The sequence below is a fragment of the Carcharodon carcharias genome, chromosome 21 (assembly GCF_017639515.1).
Source record: "Carcharodon carcharias isolate sCarCar2 chromosome 21, sCarCar2.pri, whole genome shotgun sequence".
NCBI lineage: Eukaryota > Metazoa > Chordata > Chondrichthyes > Lamniformes > Lamnidae > Carcharodon > Carcharodon carcharias.
Genome location: NC_054487.1, coordinates 81,313,969 through 81,337,642, shown reverse-complemented (window position 1 = coordinate 81,337,642; position 23,674 = coordinate 81,313,969). Strand labels below are relative to the sequence as shown.

At 44.4% G+C, this 23,674-nt stretch overlaps 1 protein-coding gene across 4 annotated transcripts in view; it reads right to left on the bottom strand.

The window, feature by feature from the left end:
* cep290 (centrosomal protein 290) overlaps positions 1–23,674 on the bottom strand; it is a 134,978-nt gene that overhangs the window by 82,858 nt on the left and 28,446 nt on the right. For all 4 annotated transcript variants that reach the window (XR_005946488.1, XM_041216221.1, XM_041216222.1 and 1 more), the window contains exons 12-17: positions 16,996–17,119; positions 12,497–12,669; positions 9,460–9,622; positions 5,778–5,878; positions 5,589–5,676; positions 1,452–1,558 (exon numbers count right to left, since the gene is read on the bottom strand). Coding sequence is in view for 3 of the 4 variants with exons in the window: in XM_041216221.1 (XP_041072155.1) it covers positions 1,452–1,558; positions 5,589–5,676; positions 5,778–5,878; positions 9,460–9,622; positions 12,497–12,669; positions 16,996–17,119 (756 nt within the window). In the remaining variant the exon portion in view is untranslated. The remainder of the gene's footprint in view (positions 1–1,451; positions 1,559–5,588; positions 5,677–5,777; positions 5,879–9,459; positions 9,623–12,496; positions 12,670–16,995; positions 17,120–23,674) is intronic.

Sequence of the window (23,674 nt, the reverse complement as noted above, 5' to 3'; positions counted from 1 at the left end):
AGTAGATGCAGTTCTAAATTATTTGATGCTTTTCTCTCAACACCCTGGTCATTCCTTAGCAACATCTTTAAGCTAGAAATAAATGTAACTTTCGAAAGAGCTGGAAAAACAGGTACAAGATTATTTTGAACCATTGTTGGTCACTTACTTCCTCTTTTGTTTGATGTTACAATGTGACGGTTCTTGCAACAACTGTAAGTATACAGGAAAATCCTTCATTCAATGGTAGATATGTCCACATACAGCCTGTCAGATATTATGGACAGGTTTTCTTTAAAAATACTAGTTCCATTGGGCCCAGTCATGGTGGTTTATCAAAAGTAAGCTATTTAAGAGACATTATGCAAGCTTACGTGCAGCACAATGTCACTGAATCGGGAACTATCTTGCTGCTCCTTCTTGGGATTAGGGAGTTTCAATGAAGATGCACTGACACCATTGGGTTGCACGCGGGTGCACACTTACACAAGAGTGACTAGATGATGCATCAACACCCCTCTCTGAAATGTTGTGCCACAAGTTATATCCGAAGAGCACTGAGAAGGACACATGCTTGTCTCAAAGGTTGGATATTTTCTACACCATATTCCTAGGTCCAGTATTGGGTCATCTGGCTTTGTCACATTACATAGGAAGTAAATGATTTAAAAATGACTTCCTCAAATAAACATATCAATTTTTAACAGCAAATATTCTGACATATGATGATTGTTGCATGTTGTTTTGTGAGTCATTTTATTCTCTGATCAATTTTCTCTCTGTAAAGTCTACCTGTGCCATACAATTTCCTTGTTTGAAAGGACAGGTTGGAGACCTGATCCCATTTCTTCACCATTGTCAAGCAATAGCCAGTTGCTTTGAGGAGTACAAATGCGGTTTGGAAACATGAGCTATCTGATTTTCTCTCCCTCCCTAAAAGGTTAGGAGGTTAGGAATTTGTGGTATGCACCGAAATGCATTGGAGATTCATTGTTAGGGCCAATGTGAGATACCTATTGGTTTTGATTACCTAAGGGGACTTGGAGAGGAATTTCCTATTTTTTTTCTTTTAAATCATCCTGGGTTTTTATTCTTGTCTCTCCTGGGAGATCACGGTTCAGGTGGAATGGGGAGTGTTTATATTATGATACATTTGTACAATTATTTGGGACAGAATAGAAAAGAGGGTCTTTTTCCATATATCATTGTATTATGCTCGTCAGGGTACTAAATTCTATTCACTTTTCTGCTGTGACAGAATTAGGATAATGGACTCGACAATTCATTTCAGGCTACATTGGTCAATTGCAGTGCCGGAGAATTTACGTGTTAACTCAATCTCTGCAAAAGTTGTAATTCTGTTCCACCTTACATGAGTCAGTATTACTCAACAACATAATCCAACGTTACGGTATCATAATTTAGATAAGTTTGATAGAATTACAATTTCAACACAAAGCATATTGTATTACCTTGTTCTTTAACTCAAAGTTGGAAGTACTTGACGGTTCTGTTCTTTTGATGGGATTTATCCTTTCATTAAACTGATCCACCAACCCCAAGTCCTCTGCTGAAATTCCTAGAAGGTGCAACATATTAACTAGTCTTGGCATTTCACTCAATTTGATCTAAGATAAAATTTATATGTAAAAGAAAACACAATTCTACATTTTAAACTGAAGTTCAAAACCCTATTTTATACATGCAGTATTATTTCAATTTATTATATGTAAGACCTTTGGCATCAGAAATGCCGGCCTTCAACCATTCGATTCACTCCACATGATATGAAGGAATGGCTGAAGGCACTAAATATTGCAAAGGCTATGGGCCCTGACAATATTCCAGCAACAGTAGTGAAGACTTGCTGCGAGCTGTTCCAGTACAGCTGCAACACTGGTATCACAGAAGTGTTACGTTGCGGAAGGAGGCCATTCAGCCCATTGTGTCTGCACCGGCTCTCTGAGCATTTTAACTTAGTACCAATCTCCTGCCTTTCCCCTGTAACCCTGCACGTTGTGTCTATTTAAATAGTTACCCAATGCCCCCGTGAATGCCTCAATTGAACCTGCCTCCACCACACTTCCAGGCAGTGCATTCCAAACCCTAACCACTCCCTGCGTGAAAAAGTTTCTTCTCACCTCACATTTGCTTCTTTTGCAAAACACTTTAACACTGTGCCCTCTGGTTCTCAATCTGGCAATATGAAAAATTGCACAGGTAAGTCCTGAACACAAAATACAGGACAAGTCCAACCCAGCCAATTACAGCCCATCAGTCTACTCTTGATCATCAATAAAGTAATGGAAGGGGTCATCATCAGTGCCATCAAGCAGCACTTACTTAGCAATAACCTGCTCACTGAAGCTCAGTTTGGGTTCCGTCAGAGTCACTTAGCTCCTGACCACATTACAGCCTTGGTTCAAACATGGACAAAAGAGCTGAACTCCCAAGGTGAAGTGAGAGTGACTGCCCTTGACATCAAGGCAGCATTTGACCAAGTATGGAATCAAGGAGCCCTAACAAAATTGAAGTCAATGGGAATCAGGGGAAAACTCTTCACTGGTTGGAGTCATACCTAGCACAACGGAAGATGGTTGTAGTTGTTGGAGGTCAGTCATCTCAGTTCCAGGACATCACTGAAGGAGTTCCGCAGGGTAGTGTCCTTAGCCCAACCATCCTCAGCTACTTCATTAATGACCTTCCTTCCATCATAAGGTCAGAGGTAGGGATGTTTACTGATGATTGCATAATGTTCAGCACCATTCATGACTCCTCAGATACTGAAGCTGTCCACCTCCAAATGCAGGAAGACCTGGACAATATCCAGACATAGGCTACAAGTGGCAAGTAATATCCATGCCACACAAGTGCCAGGCAATGGCCATCTTCAACAAGAGAGAATCTGACCATCGCCCCTTGACATTCAATGGCATTATCACCACTGATTTCTCCACTATCGACATCCTAATGAAATGTGTTTCCCAATCTTTATTTCTCTCTCTGTAAAGCTTTTAAAAATTGATCTGATGATTAGTGCTTTGGTTTCCCGGCTGTCTGTCAGAATTCTGTAATGAGACTGGCTGCTTAGACAATTTAATGCAGCTTGATGCTGGGAATCCCCATTAAGCTACACTTAAATCAACTTCACCTCGGGAGAGTTAAAGATCGTGCCATAGAGATGGCTAGTTTTCAGTGTGAAGCTTTTTCAGTGTCAGTGGTGAGTGCCCTTGCTTCACCGCTGACCACAAAATCTGGGTCAGTTATGCCACACAGACAGCTACGACTAGCTGCTGAGTGTGTCTGAATTTTGGGGGGGGAATTTTATCCAAATTTCCCCACCTGAAAACTGATGAGATCAGGTGCAGTATTACATCATGCCAGCATTGCACTCCGGCCAGAATTTTACGTCCCACGGATGGGGACGTGCCCGACCAGTTGGCTGCAAAATAGCGCGAGATGACATCTGACAAGCATCCCGACGTCATCCCGCACTCGTGCAATATCTTGCTTGGCGGGCGCACGCGGCAGTCAGATGCAGACAATTAAGCGGGCAACTAATCCCATTTAAGGATGGAATTGAAAGTGCCCGCCCTCTTCATGCTCCCACCGGCAGTGCTGAACCTTTCTTAGCGTGTTTCACGCTGGCTGGCCGTTAATTGGCCAGCCAGCATGAAATTGCTGTTGGGGCCACGCTTCCTGTCCGCTCCTGAGCCCACCGATCATTTGTGCCTGATGAGCAAAAAATTCAGGCGCCCATCTGATTTTATCCTCCACTGAAATCAATGGAGAGTGACATTGGGCAGGGTGTAAATCCAGCATCCTAACCTATTCTGCCCAGTGAATTAGGTTAAAAATCACCACCCCCTCCGTTAACTCGTGTTGTGTATATACGTAGTATAAGCAGATTTATAAACTGGCATTGAAATGACATGGCACATGTCTCAAAGACGTCCCAAATGCTTCACATACAATGAATTGCATTTAAATGCAGCAATTATTATTATGCAGGCAAAACCAGCTGCCATTTTGTACACAGGAAGGAGGTGAATGATCAGTAAATTACTTTTTGTTTGGTGATGTGGGTTGAGGAAGGAATGGTGGCTAAACTTCCTTACATTCAAGCCAGGGGAAGGAGCAGAAACAATCCATGATAGTGGATTATATTATGTGTGAACTATAGAAAGAACAGGCTTGGTGGGCCAAATGGCATTTACTCATTCCATGTTTTATGACCCTATTTTATCTAATTCCAGGGGATCTTTAATGTCTATTTGAATCCCTGAAAAAGGCGGATGGGGCACCTCAGTTACAGAGATGACTTCTGAAAATGCTCACTCTCACAATTGCACTTAAGGGCTGGATTTTCCCATGAGCTTCGGGACCCTGACATTGGATCAAACTGTGCTCCCAAGCCCACTCTTACCAGCAGTACGCACACTGCTGCAATCTTCTCTAAGGCAGCCTCCTAATTGGCTGCCTCTGTGCACGCCACTCTATTAAGGACAGCAGGCAGATTCTCGATGCTGCCAGTCAGAGGGCCAGCAGCTCTGGAGTCTTGGCAGCCCCACTTGGAGAGGTAGAAGACACTGAGGGCACCTAAACATGGAGGTACCCTCGGAGGTGTATATTTAAAGTTAAAAATGTTGAGGGCGAAGACATTAGCTTCCTCAAAGTAGAGGGAATATCCCTCCGGGTGCCTTGTTTGGTCTCCAGATATGGCCTTTCCTGCCAACTGCCCCAATCCCTGCCGCAGTGTGGCCACTTCCATGGAGATGGTGGCCTCCACACATAGAAGAGGCCTTTCTGCCACAAGCAAAATGCCAGTGTGCCCACGAAAATCATGTAATTGGGTCCACAATCAGCTAATTGGTTGCCACCATCTTGGTGCAGACAGCCAATCCTGGTTCCTGCTTGCAAATGGGAAATTTTCCCAATGACAGAAATGCGTCAAGGAACCATCCTGAAACAGCAAACACCTTCCCCCAACCCATTTTCCCAGTACCCCTCCTGTAACAATCCCTTCCCTCCACCGCCACCCCCCAACTGACCGCAAGCTTGCCATCTTGGAGCCAAGAAAGTTCAGCCCTTAAGTGTCGGTGTGGATTATATGCTCCAGTCTTGGACTAGCAACTAAATTCAAAAATTCTGACTCAGAAGTGTGAGTGCTACCCACCGAATCATTGACAACACAGAGTTCAGTGGCGGTTATTATGGTGGGAGTTATGGTTACAATGCTTCTCTCTTACCCCCTGCCTCCCATTTGAAGCCTTGGTTCTTTTCCAGAGGTCTCAGCCACAACATTCTTCTGCCTCCTCAGAAGCACCTCTGGGGAGCTCATTACTGTCACTCAATGCCAGGCAGTTGATGGAACCTGTGAGGTTATACTTGTCTGCTGCTGCCTTGTTATTTAACCATGCAATTTGCTAAAAGTGACAACTTGCCTGCCCCAGCGTAACCAGAGAAACTATTCTGCATGTGCTTCTAATGGTACCAACAGCACACTTTTATTTTGTTCTACATTTGGCAAATACACAATAACAATTCTCTATTAGATAGTGATGCTTGTCCTGTACATTGCAGAATGACAAACAGAGGATAAAACTTACCCTCCACACCTGCTCGAATGCCTTTATCTTGAGCCATCCTGCGAATTTGCCTCTTTAACAGGAGCCTTTCTTCCTCCAGGCGTTCAACCTGAATTAATGGTTATTGTAAGTTTTTGGACTTTTAAATGGAACAGTCCTATATAATAGTGACAAAATGAACAGCAAAGGCAATCAAGATGATTAACAAACCTCTTTTAGCAGAACCTGGTTCTCAGCTTGAAACTGCTGTTGTTTCAAATATTTGGTTTTCCTAAATTCAGTCAGATCAATTACTTCGTTTGTGTTGAGCCCTAAGCACAAATTATTTTTCATTAATGCGAGAAGAAACAGAACTTTTAAATCAACCTCCTTCATCAGCAAGAGTTCAGGGAATAAGGGGCAAAGTATCACTGCCATTATTTGCATCAGTTATTGTGACAATGCTAAATACAGTTTTATGGACTTTGATGGCACTGGATATTGATTTGCATTCCGGCCTCGCAATGGCATAAGGCAGGTGTGACTAAACTTCTTTACATCCACTTAGCTCACTTAGGTATATGCCAGGGAACCTCAGGAAAACCAGCAAAAATGTTTCAATCCACTAGATCTCCCATGGTCCGCCAGAGAATATAGAGTAGAGAGGGAGAGTGAGAGAGCAGGATGGTGAGATGGAGAGAGAGAGAGCAAGAGAGAGCGTGCATGAGATGGACGCAGAGGGAGAGAGCAAAAGAGAGAAAGAGAGGGAGACGGGGTGGGAGAGAGACGTCGGGCAGGAAAGGGGTGGAGAGAGGGAGAGATGGGGAGGGAGGGAGAGAGGGAGGGAGGGACGGGGAGGCATGGGGAGGGTGGGAGAGAGGGAGGGAGGGAGAGAAAGAAGGAGGGACGTGGAGAGAGGGAGAGAGAGGGGTACGGGGGAGGGAGGGAGGGATGGAGGAGGGAAGGGTGGGGAGGCAGAGAGAGAGGAACGGGGATGGAGAAAGAGAGGGGGCTGCGGGAAGCGGGAGGGGGAGGGAAGAGAGATGGGGAGGGTGGGAGACAAGGGAGAGAGATGAGGGAGAGTGTGAGAGAGGGATGAGGGAAAGAGGGAGAGGGGGCAGAGAGAGAGATATGGGGACAGCAAGAGATGGGCCTGTAAGCTGCAGCCACAGGATTAATGGGACACGTTTACTTATGGATCTTCCATTACAACTGATAACAAAGGCATTTTCAATATTAAATATTGATATTAAAGCTTGACCAAATATTGTGACGACAGAAAGTGAAGTGTGTGGACAAGAAATGCAATAAATGTCGATGTTCCCATCGATTTGCAGATTCCTCATTGCTGAACACTGGACTGCTCTAACATTTGTTGTGATTGTAGTTTTTTTTGAAAAGTGTATTAGAGTCATAGAGGTCTACAGCACAGAAAAAGGCCCTTCGGCCCATTGAGTCTGTGCTGGTCAAACAAGTACTTCACTATTCTAATCCCACTTTCCAGCATAAGGCCTATAGCCTTGTATGCCATGGCATCGCAAGTACACATCCAAATACTTCATAAATGTTATGAGGGCTTCTGTCTCTACCACCCTTTCAGGCAGTGAGTTCCAAATTCCCACCACCCTCTGGATGAAAAAATTCTTCTTCACATCCCCTCTCAACCTCCTGCCCCTTACCTTAAATCTGTGTCCCCTGGTTATTGATCCCTCCACCAAGGGGAAAAGTTCCTTCCTGTCTACCCTATCTATGCCCCTCATAACTTTATACACCTCAATCATGTACCCCCTCAATCTCCTCTGCCCCAGGGAAAATAACCCATTTATCCAATCTCTCTTCATAACTAAAACTCTCCAGCCCGGGCAACATCCTAGTAAATCTCCTCTACACTCTCTCTAGTTCAATCACATCCTTCCTATGATGCAGATTCCAGAACTGCACGCAGTACTCTAGCTGTGGCCTAATCAGCGTTTTATACAGTTCCAGCATAACCTCCCTGCTCTTGTATTATATGCCTTGACTAATAAAGGCAAGTAACCCATATACCTCCTTAACTACCTTATCTACCTGTCCTGCTACCTTAAGGGACCGGTGGACATGCACACCAAGGTCCCTCTGATACTTGATCCCTCTGAATGGTACCAGGGACTACCATTCCTGTGCCTTGTTTGTCCTGCCTCACCTCACACTTATCTGGATTAAATTCAATTTGCCACTGATCATCCCATCGGTCCAGCCCTATATCCTCTTGTAATCTAAGGCTATCCTCCTCACTATTTACTAGCCCACCAATTTTCATGACATCCGCGAACTTACTGATCAACCCTCCTACATTCAAGTCTAAATCGTTTATATGTACCACAAACAGCAAGGGACCCAACACCGATCCTTGTGGAACCCCATTGGACACAGGCATACAGTCACAAAAACACCCCTCGACTTCCTGCCACTCAGCCAATTCTGGATCCAATTTGCCAAATTGCCTTGGATCCCATGGGCTCTTACCTTCATTAACAGTCTCTCATGCAGGACCTTATCAAAAGCCTTGCTGAAGTCCAAGCAGACGGCATCAAATACATTGCCCTCTACACACCTGGTCACCTCTTCGAAAAATTCAATCAAATTTTGTTAAGGGGAGGCTGACTGTCCTTGATTAATCCCTGCCTCTCCAAATGTAGGTTAATTCTGTCCCTCAGAATTACTTCCAATAGTTTCCCCACCACCGAGGTTAGACTGACTGGCCTTTGGTTCCCTGGTTTATCCCTTCTTCCCTTCTTGAATAACGGTACCACACTGGCTGTCCTCCAGTCCTCTGGCACCTCTCCTGTAGCCAGAGAGGTTTGAAAATTATTGCCAGCGCCCCTGCTATCTCCTCCTTTGCCTCACTCAACAACCTGGGATACATTTTATCCGGGCCTGGAGATTTATCTACTTTAAAACCTGCCAGACCATTTAGAACCTCCTCCCTTTCTATGCTAACTTCTTTAATTATATCACAGTCCTTCTGCCTGATTTCTGTACCCACGTCGTCCCTATCACCTGTGAACACTGACACGAAGTATTCATTTAGAACCCTACCTACGTCTTCTGGCTCACACACAAATTACCACTATGGTCCTTAATGGGCCCTACTCTTTCTCTAGTTATCCTTAATGTGCTAGTAAAATAACTTTGGATTTTCCTTTATTTTATCTGCCAATGTTGCCCTCTTTTTGCTCTCCTAATTTCCTTTTTAAGTTGCCCCCTACACATTCTATACTCCTCCGCTGTTTTGAGCCCTCAGTATCTGCCATAAGCCTCACTTTTTCTCTTTATCCAATCCTGTATATCCCTTGGCATCCATATTAATAGTTTATTAAATGGTCATATGCAGAAGTGCTATCCCCATATCACATCAATCATGATTTGCAATTCGGATGCTAAGGTTAATAATGGTAGCTTAGCTAGAATTTTCGCCAACTGACTACTGAAAAATTAAAGCTTAAAAACAAGTCATGCTCCAACCACCCACCTCACGACCCCTCCCCCCACCCAAGCCCCAGCCCACCTAAGGTAAGTGTTATTTGAGTTAGGACAAGAAGATACAAGTTCTAAAACAGTTCAGGGCAATCCATTGCTGTTTTTCCTCGTGTTCCACTCCACAGATGGTGAGAGTTCTTCTGCACCTGGAGTGACACCAATAGCAGCTGGGACTATGGGATGGCTGGACAGTCCATGTGGAGCTGCACAGTACACTACTCGGATTGATTACACTGCGAGTGCTGGCATTGAAACCTAGTAAAACTATTCATTTATGTTCAATGTATTTGGAACGATTTCAAATTCAATGTAGAAAATCACTATAATTTGTAAAGTGAGGAAAAGTCATCAAGTGTATTTGATTATCACTGCTCCTGAGGATCGAAACACGCACCTAAGCGTTCCCGGAAATTTTCGTTTTCATCCAAGACATCATTTATCTTCATTTCAAGCTTGTTGATCTCCCTAGTCATTGCTTCAATTTGATGATCTCGGATTTTGATATGGTTCTTGCATTCCTTAATTTCTGCAACAGCATTTTCCAATCCATATATACCCTGCACAGAATTACACCAATCAGCATAAATAGTTCCTTTCTGTTATACCAGAATGATACCAGGAAAAGGGTATTAAAGGATATGGAACCAAGGTGAGTAAATGTGATTGAGATAGTGTGGCCATGATCTAACTGAATGTTGGAACAACCTCAAGAGACTAACTCCTGTTCCTATACTCCTTCCAGTGTTAAGTGTTACTAAGTTAAAAGCATATGTACTTCTAAAGCTGTTCCAATGATCTCACCTTCAGTTTCAGATATATTGTACATCTTCAAAAGCACCAATGAAATAATCACCTGGTAATTCTGTTTTCTAAGTGACATAAATATTGGCCATGACACCCGAGAGAACCCTCCTGTTCTTCGTTGGGAATTGTAGCATAGCGGTTATGTACTGGACTCGTAATCCAGGAGTCTGGACTAATGGCACAGAGACCTGAGTTCAAATCCCACAATAACAGCTGAGAAATTAATGGTGACCATGGGCTGGATTATACACTCTCCCGCTGACAGCTTTAAAGGTGAGAGAGTCCATTAAATCTAGCAGGAGGCATGCCTGTCACCTATCCCCACTCTCCCAACCTCAATTTTATGGGCAGGGGTGGTTTGGAAGCCCATCTGCCTGTTGGCCAATTGAGGTCCTTAAGTGAAGTTAAACTGGCAGCAGGAGAGGCCCGCACCAAGCCCAGCAGGTTTCCCTTGAATTAAGATAACAAATGTTCATAAATTTTCTGGTACATGCATTCACTTTTTTAAAAAGTCAGAAAATAAAGCGAAAAAAGGTGCACATTTATTTGGGACCGGGAATGTAACAGGGGATTGACTAGAAGCAACGTTAACTCTTATATCTTCGGCCATACCCATACCCTTACACATACTATATATACTTCTATTATATGAAGCCCTTAACTGGTCTTCTGGGCCATTCAGAGAGCACCCCCACCCCAACCAAGGTGTAACCTCCCCTCCACCCAGGTTCCCATTTCCCAATGGCTTCTCAAACACCAGCCTCCACCCACCTTGCCCCAAACACAAAGTTTTGATCCATCATGAAACGCCTCCTCCAGGCCTGACTGCAATACTGCCAGTGGCCACTTCTCACATTGGCACTGCCAATACCTTAGAGCTGCTGGCCTCTGATTGGCAGCTCTGAGGGGCAGAAATCCCACTTCCACCTATGATGGCCGATTGGTCATTAAATGGCTGGAAGGTGGGCGGCTGTTCTTCCACTGGGCAGGGTCCCCTGGCCATCTTAGCCAAGCGGGTCAGGGATTATGGTGCCCCATATAATTCAATCCCATGTAACTATCGGATTGGTGGCTCACTAAGGTCCTTTAGGAAACAAAATCTGCTGTTCTCACCTGGTCTGTCCTATTTGTGACTACAGACCAATAGCAATATGGTTGACTCTGCTCTATGAAATGGCCTAGCAACTCTCTCATTAAAGACAATTAGGCATAGGTAATAAATGCTGGCCTTACCAATGAGGTCCACATGCTGTGAATAAAGTAAAAAAAGTATTTTATCTCCACTTGAGGGGGAAGACAGAGCTTTAGTTTAATGTCTCATCTGAAAGACAGCACCTCCCTCACTAATGCACTGGAGAGTTAGTCTAGTTTATGGGCTCAAACCTCTGGAGTGGGACTTACATACAACAACCTTCTGCCTCAGAGACTAGGGTGCTCATATTGAGCTAAGAATATATTAGGTACATATTGAACATTGTTAAGAAAAACAATCTTCAAATTAAAGTGGTGTTGCATATATTTAAACACAGGACAACCAAATAGAAGAAGCCTGCATCGGTGAAAATTAGCAGATTTGCTGAGGTGTTATAAATTAGACAAACGTTTTAGAAATTTGTTTTTTTTTTGTTTGTGGGTATCCCCATCCCTAGTTACCCTAGTTCAGAGGGCATTTAAGAGTCAACCACAGTGCTGTGGGTCTGGAGTCACATACAGGCCAGGCCTGGTAAGGACAGCAGATTTCCTTCCCTAAAGGACATTAGTGATTAAACATTAATGAACCAGATGGGTTTTTACAACAATGGTTTCATGGTCATGATTAGACTTTTAGTCTAGATTTTTATTGAATTCAAATTCCACCATCTGCAGTGGCGAGATTCGAACACAGGTCCCCAGAGTATTACCCTGGGTCTCTGGATTATTAGCCCAGCGACAATACCACGACGCCATGAACTCCCCAGGAATTAAAATAACACAATATTCATCAGATTTCACCGGTATGTGCATTCACTTTTAAAAAAAATTAGATAATGAAGAGCAGAAAGGTGTGCATTTATCAAGAACTGGGAACGTGACAGAGGACAATGTTAACCTTCATATCTTTAGTCACTTCCATAGCTTTACACACACTGTACATACTTCTATTTCATGAAATCTAAGTTTGTCAAGCTTGGCAGTAACCTTGATACAAGGAAAAATTGCTCATTAGGGCAAATTCGCCATCTCTGCAGCCCAAATGAGGAATGGGTTTGAATGGGGCACGGGTCAAAGAATCAGCGCTGCATTTTTTTTTGTATTCATTCAAGGGGTGTGGGCTTCGCTGGCTAGGCCAGCATTTATTGCCCATCCCTAATTGCCCTTGAGAAGGTGTTGGTCGGCATTATCTCTGGCCCGTGCTCCATCAGCCCAAGGAGTGCTGAATTCTCTCGACAGAGTGAGATCAAACATTCACGTGAATTCTACAATGGTTCTTAGCTTGACAGAACTCTTTTAAAGCCACGCAATCCTTAAAAACAGTTGTCAATCACTCTCGTGACAATCCTACAGTGAATTTATTTCAATCGTACTGTTCAATTTAACTGTAAAATTAAAAAACATCATCATCAATGCATGTTGTTACAGCCACTTACAGATTCATAGGTCCTCAGGTGGATCAGCGATTCCCCCAGTTCCTTGTCTTTTTCCCTGGCATCTTTCTCTGCAAGCTCAGCCATTCGCTTAGCTTCAGATGCTGTCTGCTCTGCTGCCCTCAGCTTTTGCTGGAGTGCAACGATTTTGGATTGCTGATTAAGTGCTGGAAAATCTTGAAGAAATGAGAATCATATTTTGGTAGCAAAGATTTGCAGGCCAATCAAAAATGCATGCCTTCAATAAAAAAAATAACAGAAGAGGCTTCACTTGAACAGTGACATTTTCTTTTATATTGAAATGGCATAGAACCAGACTATGCTGATGTTTATCCCCCCTGCAAGCAGCAATCTAGTTTACTCACTGTCATCCCATGATAATTCCTTCAACTATCAGCCTACAGTTAATTCTCATTTAAAGAGGTGCCTGTGTTCCTGAAAAATCACGACTTTAAGTGAAACAACTTTAAGTGAATCATGGATTCCCATAGAACCTATGTTAAAGCAGGAGTTAGGTTCCTTTGGACATCTCTTGCCCAGGAAAACCAATGTACAAGTTGAAATACTGTGCAGTGCTGTGCATTCAGAGCTGGAATAACTTTCAAAATAAAATAAGTCACTGAATATAACAGGAAAACCACATACATAGAAATTAGATACCACTAAATCACCCAAACAAGCCCTGATTAGCACACCTTCTGCGCCTCACCCACATCACTCCTGAAACTCAGCTCAACTTTTTGCTCGCTTTCCTTTTCCACTCTGCCTCCCTCCCTCGCTGTCCTTCTGTCTCCAGAGCCTGGACCCTCTCCTGACAGTTTTCCCTCTCTTGGGTTGGGGAGGGCATGGAAAGAGCCGAAGGCCTGGGTCTCTTCACGAACCACACCATCCCGCAACCCCCACATCTCAGGTTGTTCACACCTCATCACCCAATCAGCGGCCAATACCTTGCCATCCCTGCCCTGTGGTCCTGCTCCTGGATCTCGGCTCTCTCTCTCTCCCTCAGCCTTGCCCTCTGGTGACTGTACTGGCAGCTCTGGCATCAAAATGTGGCAGCGGCTGGCTCAGAGTTCAGCACGGGGGAGGACCAGAGGATGTAAAACCAAAAATAGCGGTACAAATTTAAAAAGATGCCCAAAGTATAAGCGATGTTAGAGCAAAACAATGTAAAGCAGGGCAACTTAAAGCGAGGACTTGCTGTATTCTTAAATATTGACAGCCTCTGCTTCAATCACCAACTCCACAGCTTTCAACAATCCTCTATGAAAAAAAAAACTTTCTTCTGCTCTCTGTCCTAAATCTTTTATCCCTCAACTACTGGGGATAGTCTTGTCTGAACTGACTCAAAATTTTAAACAACTTAATGAAATCACCCTGTATTGTTTTCTACCAATGAAAACAAAACGTTTTTCATGTCTTTTTCTATAATTCTGCAGGTAACATCCCTGTGAACCTGCTCCATACCTTGACATCCTTCCCATGTTCGGTATGTTCTATTGTGTGTAGCCTCAAATCGCAGATAGTATGGCAACTGTGCCTTAAGATTTTATGCAGATACATCATTACTTCTCAACTTTTATATTTTGTGTCTCTTGCTGTAAACCCAGAATTGTATTAGTTTTCTTTAAAAATGGTCTTATTCATTTAGGGTGCTGATCCTGATGTTGCCTGAACCTGAATCCTCAAATTCCACAACTCTGACATAATTAGGCTTTCCTTCCTCCTTTTAAAGCATTTTGTTTTAAATCGTAGTGTACTACCTCACTAAGACACAGAATTCCATCTGCTGCTTTTCTGACCATTGCACCATCTTATCAATGCCCCATTGCTACTGCAACAAGCCAAAATGTCACTGGTCTGAAACGTTATCTCTATTTCTCTCTCCACAGATAATGCCAGTTCTGGTGAGTATTTCCAGCATTTTCTGTTCTTACTATTTCCTAGCTATTTCCTTGATCCTCAGGATTACTTACTGTGCCTCTCATTTTACCATCGGTAAATTTGGACACAATTCCATTCCAGAAAAGTGAAATGATTCATTTTGGTAGGAAGAATGCAGAAGAGACAATGGGCCGTAACCTCCAACTAGTTCCGAAAGTGCTGACCCGCAGAAATTAGAAGAAATAATTACCTACTTACCTGGTCTTGGAAAATTACATTGTCACTTCCGTTCACCAAAGCTGCTTTGGGGCCTGCATTGAATGACTCCTTGCAGGCCCCAGCAAAGTGCAGCCCAGTGTATTCAAGGAAGCCACATCTCCTTTTTAACAGCAATTGCTGCCAAGAAGCAGATAAGTTTAAAGGGCCAGGGAAATTGACAGGCCAGGGGAAGGTATGTGTCTAAGGTAAGTGGACAGGATTTGGGGATTGGGGGTGTCCGGAGGTGGTCCAGGAGGGTGGAATTATCGGGGTTGAGGGGGTCGGCGCTGGGGGGAGGGTTCTAAGGTTGGGGGCGTGGTTGGGGTGTGTCCAAGTGGGTGAGGTGTGTGGTTGCAGGGGGAGGGGTGGGGGGGGGGGGGGGGTGCAGGGGATCAGGGGTCTGAGGTCGAGGGGAGTTCTGAGGAGAGGGGGGGGCATGGGGGTGGTCCAAGATCAGGGCGGTGTCCAAGGTCCAAGGGTTTGTGGGGGGTCTGAGGTCTGGATGGGGTGGGAGGGAGTTGGAGTTCCACGGGTGTTGGAGGTTGGGGGTGGTGTTGGAGGGGGTGTGTGTGTGTGTGTGTGTGTGTGTGTGTGTGTGTCCCATGGGGTCAGTCTGGGTCTTCACAATAGTTATTCAGAAGTTAGAAAAGGTTTTAATTCTTCTGGGTAACTATTGGTATAACCATGGCAGAACCATCAAAGTTTGCAATTTAAACCGCATTTCCGGATGGTTCCCAGCACAACACAATTGTCCAGAGGAAGCGTGCACTTCTGGGCAATTGCCATGCAAACCCTTACCTGGGAACTTCCTTGAGGGATTCCCCAGCGCATCTTTGGCGTACCCCCACCAATCCAATGCTGCGGAGCACTGAAGTTACAGGCCAGAATGAAATAAAGGGTAGAATTCTAAAGTAGGTTGCAGGAGCAAAGGAGTCTGTGTACATATGTGCATAAATCATTGAAGGTGGCAGCACAGGTGAAGGTGTGGTTAATAAAGTATACAGCATCCTAGGCTTTATTAATAGGAGAATAGAGTGCAAAAGTAGGAAGCAGGAAATTGTATATAACACTATTTCGGCCTCAAATGGAGTATCGTGTCCAGCTCTAGGTGCCACATTTCGGGAAGAGTATGAAGACATTAGAGAGAGTGCAGAAAAGATTCAGGAGATTCAGGGATGAGGAACTTCAGTTACCGAGATGGATTAGAGAAGTTGGGGCTCTTTTCCTTGGAGGAGAGAAGGCTGAGAGGAGATTTGATAGAGGTATTCAAAATCATGAGGAGTCTGGACAGAGCAGATAGTGAGAAGCTGTTCCCGTTGGTGGACGGATTGAGAACAAGAAGGCACAGGTTTAAATAATTGGCAAAAGAGGCAATGGAGACATGAGGAAAAACATTTTCATGCAGCAAATGCTAGGATCTGGAATGCACTGCCTGAGACTGTGGTGGAGGCAGGTCCAATCAAGGCATTCAGGAAGAGAATTAGAACGATATCTGAATGGAGCAATGTGCAGGGTTATGGGGAAAAGACAAGGGAATGGTATTAGGTGAATTACTCAGAGAGCCTGTGCAATCATGACAGGCCAAATTGCCTCCTTCTGTGCTCTAACCATGCTGTGATTTAGCCATATTTCCAAACTATTCACACAAACCAACTTCTATTCATTCTGAGAAGCTGCTTCAATTCACCTTCACTGTCTCCTCCTTTGTAGCCAGTTTTCCATACAATTTTCTGTCTCTTTCTATCCCAAGTTCCTAATTTCAAAACCTTTAATCTTTTCCAATTGTTTCCTTGTCAATGACTTTCAAAGGTCCATTTCCCCTATATCCACTGTTATGCACATCCACCATATCCATCACCTCCTTTGTTAGGAAACCTTTCTGAAATCTGTGTTAACTTCTTCCAAATATTTTCTCTTTACCTAGAAAATTAGTAATGTCATCTGAAATTAAAGATTCTAGAACTTTTTTAAGCAAAGACGTTAAACCAACTAGCCTATAATTATTAAACTAGCTCCCTTGCCCTTTTTGAAAGCAGGCATTACGTTGGCCACTCTCCAGCACACAACTATAATCAATAGATAAATCTATAATTTCTACAGCCTCCCCAATTTTTACCCTCACTTTTCCCCAGATTGAATGCATCACCTCCCAGCACTTTGCTCTCCTTACCCTACTTCTTCAATACTTTCCTTTTTAAATATTACGTATCTGATCTCACTTTTTAACAATTCATGATTTACCTGCTCCTCAGTTTCAAGCTTTCTGCAATATTTTGGCAGCCTTAATCACTTTATATAATAATCCAGTATACAGTGCATGCCATTTATTTGCTTCAGAAGGTATACAAAATATAGATTAGTACTTGATTCTTTCTCTAGCTGCGTTTTCAAGTCTTCGATAATTTGTGCATTACTATCCGCCTCCTTGGTGTATTGTTCTATTTGTTCCACCAGAACCTTAACTTGATTGTCACGTACTTGCAGAACCTGTAAAAAACATTTTTATTCACACTCACTTTTCAATAGGAAAACATTGAATTCTATAATAGCTATGAGGAATAAGCATAAATACACATGAGAAAAACTGATTTTAAAAAGATCATAACATATGTAGCAGAACTTCATATTGCAACATTAACAAATTTAATCACAAGTTCCCCATAGTCCAATGCCCAAGGCAAGTTTTAGCTAGTCATCAGTAACATCAAACAATCATAACATTAAGGAGCAGGAGGTGGCCATTTAAGCTCTTTGAGCCTGTTCCATCACTCAATGAGATCATAGCTGATCGGAGACCTGATTCCACACACCCAGCTTTGTTGGTTAATAAAAATCTATCAATCTCAGTTTCAAATTTAACAATTGATTGAGCATCAATTGCCATTTGAAGAAGAGAATTCCAAGCTTCTACCACAGTTTGTGGGAAGAAGTGTGGCCCAACTTCACTACTGAAAGGTCTGGCTCTAATTTTTAAGGCTAAGCCCCCTAGTCCTAACACTCCCAAATAGTCAAAATAGTTTCTTCCTTTCTGCCCTATCTTTTCCCCTTAATATCTTGAAGAATTCCAGTGAACATATCCATAATTTGTTTGATCTCTCCTCGTAGTTTAATCCTTGGAGTCCAGGTAACATTCTAGTAAATCTACACTGCACTCCCTCAAAGGCCAATATATCCTTCCTTAGATGTGGTGCCCTGAACAGCTTGCAGAACTCCAATTGTGTTCTAAACAGGGCCTTGTACAGCTGAAGCATGTCTTCTACCCCCATTGTATTCTAGATATAAAGGCCAGCATTCCATTAGTCACTTTAATTATTTTCTGTACCTTTGCGTGACGTTTTATTTGTGCACCTCATGGCCAAGAAATTAAAGTTAGTGATATTAATGGATGAATAGTTAACAATCTGTGGGACATTCCTCTGCATATTATTTTAACCAGGTGTTAGCCCTCATAAAACTAGCAGGTTTATTAGCTGTTTTAAAACAGTGGACAAAAAGTCACATGAAGGCATTAAGCATTTATCCACAACAGTAATTCCTAGGCTCATGCAGAAGATGTACATTTGCAAATGGCCCTTACCACATCTCTCAGAAACAGGTAGCTCCAAAATACTTCAAATTAAAGGAATTAGTTTGAAGTACAGTGACTGATGTAATGTAGGAAACAGAAGTCAAAGGTGAGTCATGTGAAGGATTAAGCCAAGGAAAACCATTAAAATCCCATTGTGGGCCAGTGTTGGCAAGAATGACTTGAGACCTATGCAGCAAACAATGGGCCAGGATTTTTCAGACGGCAGGGTTTCCCACCCCACCACCCAAGGAGACAACCAGGAACGCATCCCCACCAATACTGTTTTTATTCATGTATGGGATGTGGGCATCACTGGCTGGGCTAGCAATTATTGCCCATCCCTAACTGCCCTTGAGAAGGTGGTGGTGAGCTGCCTTCTTGAACTGCTGCAGTCCCTGTGGTGTAGGCACACCCACAGTGCTGTTAGGGAGGAAGTTCCAGGATTTTGACCCAGCAACAGTGAAGGAACGGCGATATATTTCAAGTCAGGATGGTGAGTGGCTTGGAGGGGAACTTTCAGGTGATGGTATCCTCATCTTTCTGTTGCCCTTGTCCTTCCAGATGGTAGCAGTTGTGGGTTTGGAAGGTGCTGTTTAAAAAAACTTGGTGAATTCCTACAGTGCATCTTGTACATTCTACACACACTGCCACTGTCGTCGGTGGTGGAGGGAGTGAATGTTTGTGGATGGGGTGCCAATCAAGCGGGTTGCTTTGTCCTGGATGGTGACAAGCTTTTTGAGTGTTGTTGGTGCTGCACTCTTCCAGGCAAGTGGGAAATATTCCATCACATTCTTGGCTTGTGCCTTATAGATGGTGGACAGGCTTTGGGGAGTCAGGAGGTGAGTTACTCACTGCAGGGTTCCTAGTCTCTTAGCTACTCTTGTAGCCACAATATTTATATGGCTAGTTCAGTTCAGTTTCTGGTCAATGGTAACCCCCAGGATGTTGATAGTCAGGGATTCAGTGATGGTAATTCCATCGAATGTCATGGGGCGATAGTTAGATTATTTCTTATTGATGATGGTCATTGCTTGGCACTTGTGTGGTGCTAATGTTACTTACCACTTGTCAGCCTAAGCCTGGATTTTGTCCAGGTCTTTCTGCATTTGGACATGGACTGCTACAGTGTCTGAGGAGTCACGAATGGTACTGAATATTGTGTAATCAGAAGCGAACAGCCACACTTCTGACCTTATGATGAAAGGAAGATTACTAATGAAACAGCTGAAGATGGTTGGGCTGAGCACTGAGGAGCTGCTGCAGTGATGTCCTGGAGCTGAAATGACTGACCTCCAACAACCACAGCCATCTTCCCTTGTGCTAGGTATCTCTCCAAACAGCAGAGAGTTTTCCTCCTGATTCCCATTGACTTCAGTTTTGCTAGGGCTCTATGATGCCACACTCGGTCAAATGCTGCCTTGATGTCAAGGGCAATCATTGTCACTTCACCTTGGGAGTTCAGCTCTTTTGTCCATGTTTGAATCAAGGCTGTTAAGAGGTCAGGAGCTGAGTGGCCCTGGTGGAACCCAAACTGGGCATCAGTGAGCAGGTTATTGCTAAGCAAGTGCGGCTTGATAGCACTGTTGATGACCCCTTTCATTACTTTACTAACAATCGAGAGTAGACTGATGGGGTGGTAATTGGCCGGGTTGGATTTGTTATGCTTTTTGTGTACAGGACATACCTGGGTAATTTTCCACATAGCCGGGTAGATGCCGCTATCAAGCTGGAACAGCTTGGCTAGGGGCACAGCAAGTTCTGGAGTGTTCAGAGCTATTGCTGGAATATTGTCAGAGCCCATAGACTTTGCAGTATCCAGTGTCTTCAGCCGTTTCTTGATATCACGTGGAGTGAATCAAATTGGCTGAAGGCCGGCATCTGAGGACCTCTGGAGGAGGCCGAGATGGATCATCCACTCGGCACTTCTGGCTGAAAGTTGTAGCAAATGCTTCAGCCTTATCTTTTGCACTGATGTGCTGGGCTCCTCCATCATTGAGGATGGGGATATCTGTGGAGCCACCAACTCCAGTGATTTGTTTAATTGTCCACCACCATTCATGACTGGATGTAGCAAGACTGAAGAGCTTAGATCTGATCTGTTGGTTGTGGGATCACTTAGCTCTGTCTATCACTTGCTGCTTATGCTGTTTGGCATGCAAGTCCTGTGTTATAGCTTCACCAGGTTGACATCTCATTTTCAGGTATGCCTAATGCTGCTCTTGGCATGCCCTCCTGCACTCTTCATGAGCCAGGCCTTATCCCCTGGCTTGATGGTAATGGTGGAGCCATGCTGGGCCATGAGGTTACAGATTGTGTTCAAGTACAATTCTCTGCTGATGGCCCACAGCGCCTCATGGATGCCCAGTCTTTAGTTGCTAGATCTGTTTTAAATCTATCCCATTTCGCATGGTGGCACACAACACGATGGAGGGTATCATCAATGTGATGCGGGACCGTCTCCACAACGATTGTGCAGTGGTCACTCCTACCGATACTGTCATGCACAGATGCATCTGCGGCAGGCAGGCTGGTGAGGATGGGGGTCAAGTATGTTTTTCCCTCTTGTTGGTTCCCTCACCACCTACTGCAGACCCAGTCTAGCAGCTATGTCCTTTAGGACTTGGCCAGCTCGGTCAGTTGTGACTCTAACAAGCCAGACTTGGTAATGGACAATGAAGCCCCACACCCAGAGTACTTTCTACACCCTTGCCACCCTCAATGCTTCCACCAAGTGGTGCTCAACATGGAGGAGCACTGATTCATCAGCTGAGGGAGGGCATTATGTGGTAATCAGCAAGAGGTTTCCTTGCCCATGTTTGATCTGATGCCATGAGACTTCATGTGGTCCAGAGCCAATGTTGCGGACTCCCAGAGCAACTCCCTCCTGACTGTGTATACCACTGTGCTGCCACCTCTGCTGGGTTTGTCCTGCCAGTGGATCAGGATATACCCAGAGATGGTGATGGTGGTGTCTGGAACACTGGCCAGAATTTTCCCGTTGGCTATTTTGGGACGGGGCCCGCTCGCCGACAGGAAAATGACGCAGGATGAGGTCCGGAGGAACCCCCAACGTCATCCGGGTCCCTTTAAATTTTCAGGAAGGCAGGCGGACAGCGAATTCAGCTGTCCGCCCACCGGCCTGTCAATGGCCAATTGAGGCCATTGACAGGGTACTTAAAGTAATTAAAGGCCCTGCCCGTCCAACCTCAAGGCTGGCGGGCAGGCCAGGAGCCCCAGCGGGCTTCTGATAATACATGAAATCTCATCCACTGGTGGGATGAGGTTTCATGTTCCTTTTTAAAAACTTTAATAAATGTAATGTTATGATTATTATCATGCCCCATCTCGTGTGACATTGTCACATGAGGGGGACATGTTAATAATTTTTTTTATTTTTCTATTCTTTAAGTTTTTCAGACTGTCACTAATCTCCCTGAGATATCGCTTCGTCTCAGGGAGCAGTGTGCATGAAACAGCGCACTTTGACAGCTGGGGATTCTCTCCCCACCCTGCACAGGAAGCACATAGTGCTTCCTGTTGGGCAGGCCACTGGGCGGGCCTTAATTGGCCTGCTCACTCAAAATGGTGGCGAGGCCCGTTTTGGCGGTGGGGGTCAGCTGTCCGCCCGCCGCCGAGCCGGTGGGGCCCGCACGCCCACCAAGGGCAAAATTCTGCCCATTATCTGTAAGATATGATTCCGTGAGGAAGACTATGTCAGGCTGGTGCTTGACTAGTCTGTGAGACAGCTCTCCCAATTTTGGCACAAGCCCCCAGATGTTAGTAAGGAGAGCTTTGCAGGGTCGACAGGGCTGACACTGCTGTTGTCGTTTCCAGTGCCTAGGTCGATGCTGGGTGGTCTATCCAGTTTCATTCGTCTACCCTGTCACGCCCCCTCAGAAGCCTGTACGTTTCAATAAGATCATACCTCATTTTTCTAAACTTGAATGAATAAAGGCCTAACCTGTTTCGCTGTTCTTAATAAGTTGACCCCTTCATCCCAGGAATCAGCCTAGTGAATCTGTTTTGAACTGCCTCCAATGCCAGTATATCCTTTCTTAAATACAGGGACTGATCTGAATGTAACAACCCCACATTCCTGCCTAAGCCCGATAACCTTTCACTCCCTTGTTAATCAAGGATCTATCAACTCTGCGTTAAAAATAATTAAAGACTCTGTCTCCACCTCCTTTTCAGGAAGACAGTTCCAAAGACTCTACGTTCTGAGAAAAAAATTTCTTCTCATCTTCGTCTTAAATGAGTGACCCCTTATTTTTAAACAGTAACCCCAAGTTCTAGATTCTCTCACAAGAGGAAACATCCTCTCCACATGCACTCTGTCAAGACCCCCAGGGTCTTAAAGGTTTCAATTAAGTCACCTCTTACTCTTCTAAACTCCAGTGAATACAAGCTTAACCTGTCTAGCCTTTCCTCATAAGAGCCCATTCCTGGTATTAGTCTAGTAAACCTTCTCTGAACTGCTTCTAATGCATTTACATCTTCCTTTAAATAAGGAGACCAGTATTGTACACAATACTCCAGATGTGGTCTCACCAATGCCCTGTACAACTGAAGCATAACCGCCCTACTTTTGCAATTAATTCCCATCACAATAAATAATAACATTCTATTAGCTTTCCTAATTACTTGCTGTACCTGCATACGAACCTTTTGTGATTCATGCACTAGGACACCCAGATCCCTTTGAATCTCAGAGCTCCTCAATCTCCCACCATTTAGGTAATAAGTTTCTTTTTTATTCTTCCTGCCAAAAGAACGATTTCACATTTGCCCACATTATACTTCTGCTTTGTCTGGATTTGTCCTGCTTGGTGTGTACAGAATATACTTGGGCAATCTTCTACATTGATTAGTAGATTGCAGTGTTGTAGCTGTACTGGAACAGCTTGGCTAGGGGCGCGCAAGTTCTAGAGCACAAGCCTTCAGTACTATTGCCGGAATTTTGTCAGGGCCCCATAGCCTTTGCAGTATCCAGGCCTTCAGCCGTTTCTTGATATCAGGTGGAGTGAATCAAATTGGCTGAAAACTGACATCTGTGATGCTGGGGACCTCCTGAGCGTTAATGAGCGTTAATTGACTGGAGGTGGAATTTCCATCCCTCACTCGGGAGGAAGTCTTGCCTCAGAGAGCTGCAGGCCAATCTGATTGGCCAGCAGCTCTTTGGTCCCAGTAGTGCCAGAGACAGTGGTGGCCACTGCTGGGACTACAAGCAGTCTGCAGAGTTCAGGACCAGGTAAGTACAGGGGGTCTTCGAGCAGGGAGGGATGAAGTGAGGTGTGGCCTGGGGGACGGGATTGTTGATGGGGAGGCCAAGGTGGAAGGCAGCACCTACTTGCGGGGGGGGGGCAAACCTTGTGAGGGGGCTGCCCGATGTTGAAAAGAGGCCACTGATGGAGACCCTCCCCCCCCAACCCTCGCAGGTTTGAACAGCTTCACCTTCGGGGCTACTTCCCTGT